The 9,995-nt window shown below is 34.4% G+C and overlaps 1 protein-coding gene across 7 annotated transcripts in view; it reads right to left on the bottom strand.

Moving 5' to 3' along the window:
• Positions 1-2,067: 2,067 nt before the first annotated feature.
• The window catches only part of ETV1 (ETS variant transcription factor 1), a 99,783-nt gene continuing 91,855 nt past the window's right edge, over positions 2,068-9,995 (bottom strand). For 6 of the 7 annotated variants that reach the window (XM_023215878.1, XM_023215880.1, XM_031936050.1 and 3 more), the window contains one exon: positions 6,727-6,948. In XM_023215878.1, coding sequence (XP_023071646.1) covers positions 6,727-6,948 — 222 coding nt within the window. Of the gene's footprint in view, positions 6,949-9,995 lie in introns of all 7 variants that reach the window. The other variant, XM_023215879.2, reaches the window with a different exon arrangement.

Here is a 9,995-nt window from a genome sequence, read left to right as displayed (position 1 = left end):
TACCTGGTCTCCTCCACTATTTTTAATAATACTTTATGAATAAAAAAATCTAAACACTTTAGAAATAGATAATGGTGATGATTACACAATTGTGTGAATGTAATTAATGCCACTGAATTGTATACTAAAAAACGCTTAAAATGATATTTCATATACATTTTACCACATTTTTTTAAAGTATAAAAATATTTGTTTAAAGAATGTAATGTTTGCAAATATTTTTAAGAATAAAGAAAAATATTTCTGTGGTCATTGAAAGTAGAATAGTATTTTGCAGTTTAAAAAGTAATGGCCAGGCATGGTGGCTCACACCTGTAATCTCAACACTTTGGGAGGCCAAGTTAGGAGGATTACTTGAGTCCAGGAGTTCAAGACCAGCCTGGGCAACATAAGAACATGGGGAGACCCCATCTTTACAAAAAATCAAAAACTAAAACAAAAAATGACCCAGAAAAATTGTGAGACCTCACCTCTGTAACAAATACAGACATTAGCTGGGAATAGTGGTGCACACCTGTGGTCCCAGCTACATGGGAGGCTGAGGTGGGAGGATCACTTGAGCCTGGGAGGAGGTCAAGGCTGCAGTGAGCCGTGTTTGCATGAAACTCTAGCCTGGGTGGTGGAGCGAGATCCTGTCTCACAGAAAAATAAAAATAAAAAAAGTAATGTCACATGTGTAATCTTAATTTTTTTCTTCCCACCAACCTTGCCAATTAAATTCCCACATTAAACTTTCTATAAGACAAATAATTTTAATGTTACCTAAATGTGTACAAGAATGCCATAGTCCCCTTTGCAGAAATATATCATTTAAAACAATTAATATTCTTTCATACATTAATTTATGTTTCTAGTCTTTCTTTCTTTTCTTTTTTTTTTTTTTTTTTTTTGAGACAGAGTCTCACCCTGTCACCCAGGCTGGAGTGCAGTGGCACCATCTCAGCTCACTGGAAGCTCTGCCTCCCAGGTTCACGCCGTTCTCCTGCCTCAGCCCCCTGCCGCCACCACGCCCAGCTAATTTTTTGTATTTTTAGTAGAGATGGGATCTCACCGTGTTAGCCAAGAAGGTCTCAATCTCCTGACCTCGTGATCTGCCTGCCTCGGCCTCCCAAAGTGCTGGGATTACAGGGGAAAGCCACTGTGCCCCGCCTCTAGTCTTACTTTTGATTTTAAAAACCATTTTTTTGGCTTTTTCTGAATCATTTGACCTGAATCTTCCATGCTTTAAAAGTTTTCTGAAAATTCTATTACTTTCAGAAGTCCTGTCTAATTATGTAAATTATGGGGATAGTGTATATAACTTTCTGAAGAGCTTGATTAGTATTTCTGTTTCTTCATTAAGCTGTACCAAATCTCCAATAGAAAGAAATAAAGAGGCACTTCAATCAGTTTGGTTTCTAAATGCTTAAAGACACTTAAAACAAACTCAGTTTATTGTTGTTGTTGTTTACATAGTGCTTGATTTCTTTTTAGATTTTTCTACAAGGACTATTCAAAAATGATTTAAAAAATTAACACCGTGTTTCAGCAGAATGTGTTATTATTATAGATATTTTTGTCATTAGAAATTAAATCAGAAAAGTAGCTAGGTCCAAGTTCCACAAAAAAGATAGAGTTCACGATTTGCCTGTGACTACGACATCTTGACACAAAGACATTCTGGTTTTGCCACTGGCTTCAGTTTCTCATCAGACAAAACCAAGCAATTTGGAGGCAGTAACATAAGTCACATATCTGTGTTGCCTGGCACGTGGGAGTCACTGAAATAATTTAGTTAGTTCCCTTCCCCAAATTTCTCCATGATATATTTATGAATGATTTATGTGAAACAAAGGTATTTAAAGATATTAGAACATAGAACTGAAAAAGGATTTATCAGGTGTCCTGGTATCTAAATTATCTAAAAAGAGAATACGGAATATGGAAAAGTAGTGCAAAGACATTACTTGAGTGCCATGGTCATAAACTATTAAAAACGACAAGATGATTAGAAGGCAGTCAAAAAGTTAGATGACATTTATCAGTTTTAGATGTGCTACCTTTCAGAGTGATCACGACAGTCCAATATTTTCAGTTTCTGGGCTTTTATTTTAGATTTAAATTTTGAGCATATTTAATTTGCTATAATCACGATTTTCATAGCATGTTTTCTCAAACCATAAGTATAATTTTAATACAACCAAATGAATTAAAAATGTTCGTCCCCATAGAAGCATAAATATAATTTTAGAATGAAAGTAAATAAGAATATTGGAGTCCATATGCAAAAAAGGCCCTACCTTACATATGAATCCATGAAACAATAGCTACAGTATATATACTTTTAATTGAAAATTCTAAAATCATTAATATTTCTGTAAAGATATCCACTAGACTAATCAAATTCTCCTCTTAAACTATGCTTTCAATAAACTGTTTTTTTTTTTTTTTTAAGTATGTCAAAGTGAGTCTCATGTATTAAAAAAAGAAGTCCTAAAAGTACTAGTTGAGCTCTGAATAAACTGGGTGAAATTTTCTACTATCATGTCCAACTATTACCATCTTTTTGAAAGTTGGTTTTTGCAATTCTTAGTAGAATTGCTTAATACGTACATTTGCCTTCTTTATATTTTTTCCACTATCACTTTTACCCAATTTGTATTTTTTTTTTTGTAACTCTATTTCCTCTCTTCTCCATACCAAAAAGCAACTGGAAAACAGCTTACTCACTTCTTATTTTTAAATTTTAGTTTTTGTTTTCTAAGATTCCAAGTAATAAATATCCAAATGACCTTCTCCTCTGTAATGTTTTCTCATTATAAGCTCTGAAAAGGTTGCATGATAGACAAAGTGGCTCATTTTAGAAATCCCTATGATCTGGCAAAATTCTGTAACTTCTGGCAATATATTTCTTTCCTGGTTATGTAAAGACAAGTTGACTCATTTTTACAATTGTTCTTTTGAGTAATGGACATATTTTACACATTGTTCTTACCTAATAAGTAATAATCAACTAGCAAATGATAAGATCACATAGTAACTCATATTACTATTAGTAACTCACCAAAAGAAATGTATTAAAAAATACAATCTGGATTAGACCACTGATTTCACTCTTATTACTGTTATTATCATACCTTCTGTTTTTCTCTCTCATGACGGTATTTTCCTGGGGGCTGGGGAAGGATTTGAATAATCTAAAAGCTTGATGTGATTACCAGACATTTTAGTGGAATAGATGAACTTTAATATAGCAAACTTTCAAAATTATTTATGCAGAATAAGGAGAAAATATCTCAGTGGTAAATAAAAATGAACTCTGGTACTTTCAAATCCTAGCTCCCTCAGCAGAACTCTATTGTTCCTGAGTAACTCAATTAGAATCTTTGCTACACAGTCTTCCTCCATGTGGTGTTCTGAATAACAGCCCTGCCCCCACCCCTTATATCCATGTCCTAATCCCTGGGACCTGTGAGTAATTATCTAGCCAAAGGGACTTGGCACACATGATTAAGTTAAGGATTTTGAGATGGGGAGATTGTCCTGGGTTATCTGAGCATCCCCTAAATGTAATCACAAGCGTCCTTACAAGAGGCAGGAAGGAAATTTGAGTGTAGCAGAAGAGTATGTGACCATGGAAGCAGAGATTGAAGTGATGTAGCCAGGAGCCAAGGAATGCCAGCAGACTTTAGAAGTGAAAGCTGGAAGAATCTCCCCTGGAGCCTCCGGAAGGAACCAGACCCAAGGACATCTTGGTTTTAGTCTCTTAAGGCTTCTTTTGAACTTCTGCCTCCAGAACTATAAGATAAATTTGTGTAAATGACTGAAGTTTTGGTGATTGGTTACAGCATCTACAGGCAACTAAACCTCCAAGATCCTTCTGTGATTTGAGAAAAATGTTCTGCACTGTCAGCCTTGTGGATTTTTATTTTGAAGCACTTTTCATGGACTTAAGAAAAATTATTTTTCCTTAGTTATTTGAGATATAAAAGTGTTTGTTGCAATTAATCTATTGGGTATTAGCAGGTCATCATCAAGAGACAGCAAACAGCAGTGAAGATAAAAGCTGAGAGAAGACATTACATCACTGATGAATGTTTCTATGTTTGAGTAGCCAATTCAAAGAGAAATTCAAAACACAAGAATCTTGCAGAAATCAGCTGCCAGATTTATTAATCTACCTGAAAATAAAAACATAAAAACACAACCAAAAAGTGGAATAAAAACAGAACTTAAAAAATTTTAGATACATTTTCCAAAAGAGTTTATAATGTAATATTTTCAACCCTTCTGTATTGGAAATACACTTAATGTTGGTCAATTATGTATTTAGTTCAGTGAGTCACTACCTTAAATAGCAAAACATATAGTTTGTCCTTAAATATTATATAATTAATACCATTTCTGCCATTGATCTCTTGTGATAATGCATGGCCCAATTCTTCCTCACTGACTGACTAAAACAAGACTATTAAAAAGAAGAAAAAGGAGCAAAGGGAAAAGGAAAAAAACAAAAGAACAAAAATGAATCTTCAATACAGTTTTCATTCAGAATATATTTTAAAGACTCACTTACATTTTCTCCTTCAATTTCACCAAATCTCAATTATATATCTCAATTCTCTTTCCAATAAAACTTTCACTGAATATTTTAACATCTGTTTTTATTCTAAGTGCTGTAGATGGCCACATAAGCATAGCGGGGGGAAAAGGTTCTGATTTTTAAGGCATAGTTTTCTTTTTTAGGCCCATAATGGGCCAAAATAATACATGATGTATATGAACAACAATCACTGAAATCACAGGTTACATATGTATTTTGAAATTGGAGTATTTTTTTGTAGGATTAAATGTGAAGAGTAGCAATTTTGGTGTTTGGGTTGCTCGATAACTGCTCCATTTAGAGAAATGAGCTGTGATCTGTGTAGTTTTGGAAAATGGAGAGCTGGGGGGATCATCTTTAAACAATCTTTTCCATGCTCATCATGAAATGCTTTTATAATAGGTTTATTTTGACTTTGTGTTTAGAACTTTTCTTTTTTTTTTTGCATTTTGCTATAGACTCTTTAAAAAAGTTGTTCTTCTGGGATATTATTGATAGATGGAACAAAATTCATGTCCCTTGCTTGAATATTTTAGCAAGCTATTCAGAGATCCTATATCCCCATTGACTCATGTTTTTTTCAAGGTGAATGAAACAACATACCCTGCTTTCAGTATTTTCTCCAAATGCAAAACAAAAACAAAGCAAAAAACTTTGAAACTTTAAATCTTTAAATCTTCTTTCAAACAATCCAATCACATTTACAGAAGTGTCCAGAGATGATGGATACTGTCAGTGCCAGCACTATGTCATACAGCAACTTCCTCATATTCTTTGACAGTTTGTAAATAATTTTCCATATCACCAAAAGTTACAAAAGGTTCCACAGTTTCCCTTAGCAAGCTGAAGCTTACTCTTCATTTGTCAATGTGCATAAAAGCTGCTTATAGCATAGCATGGCGTAAGCTATTTTTTTAAGCAATAAATGGTTTGAGTCATCTATTTTGTCCTGAAATGCTATCTGTAGTTAACTGCACTGCTTATAAATGGTCATAGTAAATTCAGCATGAAAGAGAATATTACAGAAAAGACAGCAGCAGAAGCATTAGCATTATCTAATATTTATATATGTTATCAACATAACACAGCAGTAAAAGGTTTAAATGCATATCAATGGGTACCATGTCTAAAAATTACTATAGTACCTATTTAGTGTATTGGATATTTTTCTTAAAGAGTGCTTGCTGTAACTAGAACAGCATAATATGTGATTTAGTACAGTTAATTCTTATCGATTAAATAATGTATTTATGTACTGAAGAAAGTGAAAAGGAGACAGATTTTTTTGCTTCATTTTGATTCCAGATTTAACATTTAAATGAAGGTTCCAAAGGACCATGACATGTCATTATTTAACTGAAATGGGCTTCAAAATATTTAAGACAGTATGATTTGTATCTAAACAGCAAGGTGGCACCAGATACACATAATGCTACTGGCCTATGACTCAGTTTGGAGCCAGAGTCCAAAATTGTGCCCCTCATTTACAGTCATGGTGATTATTCAACTTCAGAGAGAATTACCCATTTTATGGTTATCCTCTGCAAGTCATATATAAAGCAAAACAAAACAACAAACAGCAAATGCAATCGCTAAATACCTTTTTACAAGAGGTGCAAAAAACAGTCATTTCTAACAATTAAACTGCCATTTACAGTAGATTGGGGTTTTTTTGTACACCTGCAGAGACTCATAAATGATAGGGGAAAATGCCCAAGGCAAATAGTCTCCAAGTGGATATTTACACAACGTGAAATTAACTGTACCATAGACACCCAGAGAAAATAAACATTATCTTATGTTGTTATGAAATCAAATAGACATGATATAGTTTCATCATACTCAAAAATTGTAGGACCCCATCCCAAGCCTAAGTAAAAAGTAATCCCCAAATCCCTCTGCCCATTCACCCATTAGCTTCCTGTCACACAGAATAAATGTTTAGATTACTCCCACCCACCCTCAAATAAAGTGCACAGTCCATGGCAGACCATAGAATAATGCAACAGGAAAAGCCCCCTTTTGTGTATTATTATTTAAAAATAAAATACAAACAACAGAAATAAAACAAAGATTCCGCGATTCTCTGTATCTTGCAGAAAAAAGGAAAAGCGCAAAAACGCCCTGCTTGACTGTCACTTGTGTTAATACACGTAGCCTTCGTTGTAGGGATGGGGGTTGCAGCAGCCCCCTTCTGGCATGTAGGCCATGCTCTCATCAAAGTGAGAGAGAGGCACTGTGTCCTCCTCATTGATGTGACGTTCCATGTCTGTCTTCAGCAGTGGGCGCTGGTTATCTGGAAAGGCCATGGAGAAAAGGGCTTCTGGATCACACACAAATTTGTAGACATATCTCTCTCCAGCCACCTGATGATAACATGGAAGAGAAAAACCCATCCTCACCATCGCCAGATGGGGAAGGACAGGGAAGGGAAAAAAACAAAAAGGTGGTTTAATATACCAGAAAGGATGCGTAGCTCTGGCCCCAAAAAAGCAAACAACTGATAGCAAATACACATACAAAAAAAAAAAAAGTCTCTACTTTGTGGAATAAACCACGGTTCAGTCAAGGGAAATGCAAAATGTTGACCTTGAATAATAATAGTTAATTCCAGATATAGCTAGGAAGCACAGAAATTTGCTTGCTTTAATATAGAGGTAAACTTACATTGTTGTTTTGAAAAAAGTCATTATTTTATGCAGGCATTTCATATTGAAAGTTTTTTTCTGCATTTTGAAAAGGAGTATCTACAAATCTGTACTTTTAAGGTATAATCTCCCTTTTAATATGACATATCTGAAATGTACAGAAACTAGGTTCAAAATTTAAAAGAAAAATGTGCTTTATTCCCAGTAAGACTAGAGTAGTAATTCACTGATTCACAGAGTAAACTGATTCTTTACTTTTTTTTCTTTTTGGCACTGTGTGTTTTCACAATGGAAAAAAAAAAGAAAAGAAAAGAAAAAGAAAGAAAGAAAAGGAAGGAAGGATACATAGCCTCATTTAAATGAAAGATGGATCAAAAGGACAGTATCCTGGGTACATCAGTTTTAAAAATGAAGGCAAGATGCATTAGACAGAGTTAAGGATGTGTGTAAAGTGTCAAATTGAAATAAGAGGTGTAAAAAAGTGAAAGGAATTTAAAATACACAATGCCTAGGGAGGAAATGAGAAAAAGAAATGTGACAACTGCCTGGAATAAAGAAGTAGCATAATTTATAGAGTATGACATACCCCAAACTTAAATTCTGAAGAGTAATGCTTTCCTAGAAAATTATAAACAACTGAGTGAGATGAATACGCCTCTTGTTAATAGACAATGCTGGGATGCTCTCAAAACCCAGGGCGGGTGGGTGGATGAATACAGTTCTTTGTATTAACTTTGATAGTCACTTTGTATGGGTGTGTAGAGGTATGACATTTTAGAAAGCTGAAGGTGACACGATACCTCCATGTCCCTGTATATCAACAAAGGCATTTGCTAGTTGATTTCTGATGCGGGGCAACAGTGTGTTCCCGGGTTATAAAGTATCTCTATATCTTTGGGGGAAAAGGAACAGTTGCCAATGAACACTGCTGCTCTGAATTCAAATTTAGAACTTTTTTTTTTAAATTTTGCCCGAAATTTAAGTAAGAGGAACCACTTTAGAGAATTCAAACAATCTGAATGTTTCTAGATTTGAAAGAAAGAACAGTTAGTAGTTTTTATGAATTTGGACCTGTTTCTTAGACTACCTCTCAGTGGCCTTTTCCGTGAAATGCAGACAGAAATGGCGCCTTAGAAAGCCCGTTGCGAGGTTGGGATGGAAGTCTCCAGCACAGAGCACTGTGGCATAAACAGAGGAGTCTGGCATACATTTATTTACTTTAGTCCTTCATACAAAGAAAATTAAGACCTTAAAGGTGAAGTGATGAAATGACCATAAACATAAAAATAGGCACTATCAGGAACAAAGCTGAGATAATAAATCCTAGTTTTCCTTTATTTTTTATTTGTTCAAAGTATTTGGAGAAAAAATAAAATAAAATAAATGGCCTGCATACCTCTAAGTGTTTTATAACATGCTTTGTTTTGTTTGGGGCTGTGGAGGAAGAGATATTTGCTTTAAGTACTGGACTTTCTTTGATGGGTTGCTATTGGCTATACTTAGAAATTATGTAATAAATGAATTAAAATGTGTAACATGCAATCAAGCTTATACAATCTCTTAAGGACTCTGCCTTTCCTCACTGCTTGCTTCTGTATTCCTTTTGAATAAACATTTTTAGGGCTACTACTTCATTTGCTGGACTATGTTAAATGCTACTGAGTCTAGAACAAGGGATGATAACCAACCAAGGGAAATGATGTCTTCCATTATTAGTAATACTATACTAACGTGGAAAATGCTGTACATTAAGTATAGCCAAACTGCAACACTGAGACAGACAGAAAAAACGGGAATTTTTCCAGGGAGATAAATCAAAAGTAAACAAGGAGATAGCTTTAGAGTTGTGCTTTCAATGGCTGGATATTTAAATTATGTTTTATCTCATAAAATTTCAGAAGTAATATGCGGATACTGAAGGATAAATTAGAAATTAACAATTAAGTTAAAACAAAGGGTCTATAATTATATCATCCAGAATATAATCACCACTAACATATTGGTATATATTTTTCTAGGCATTTCCAAATTTTAAAATAGAAGTACACATAGGCATTGTCTGTAAGGTAACTATACACTATTCCATTGTTTCTTACTTCTTCCGTAATTACTAAAATGAATTACCAGTTGTCAATTTTTTTAACATGTTTAGATGTTATTTTTTTCTCTAACCTTCTAATTTTTTATGTCACATACAACATATATGCCCACAAAGTTTTAAGTTAATGAACAAATATGGCCATATAAATATTTTCTCCTACATGTTAAAATACATAATCCAACATCATAGTTTTTGCTATTTAAAAAAGAACAGCATAGCTTTCCTCTGAATGACTCTACTAGAATTTACTTGAACATCAGAATGATACACATGTGAGAATATGATTAGCTGGGTGCAGTGAAGAAAACCTGTAGTTCCAGCTACTCAGGAGGCTGAGGCAAGAGGATTGCTGGAGCCCAGGAGTTCAGGGCCAGCCTGGGCAATATAGCGAGATTCCTTCTCTAAATAAGTAAATAAATGTAATTTTAAAAATAAAGAACGTGAGTGATACATTGGGGGAGTCGGTGTGTGGCAAGAAACACTAAGAAGAATGTGAATGAGAAGGGTAAATACAGTCATACAAATTGTAAGGGGCCTTGATTGTTATGCTAGTTACAAGTTCTGTAGACTTGAACTATTGCATGTCCATTAAACAGCTTGCCCCTTCCTTCCTTCCTTCCTTCCTTCCTTCCTTCCTTCCTTCCTTCCTTCCTTCCTTCCTTCC

The sequence above is a fragment of the Piliocolobus tephrosceles genome, chromosome 8 (assembly GCF_002776525.5).
Source record: "Piliocolobus tephrosceles isolate RC106 chromosome 8, ASM277652v3, whole genome shotgun sequence".
Taxonomy (NCBI): domain Eukaryota; kingdom Metazoa; phylum Chordata; class Mammalia; order Primates; family Cercopithecidae; genus Piliocolobus; species Piliocolobus tephrosceles.
This window is presented reverse-complemented; position numbering and strand designations above follow the sequence as displayed.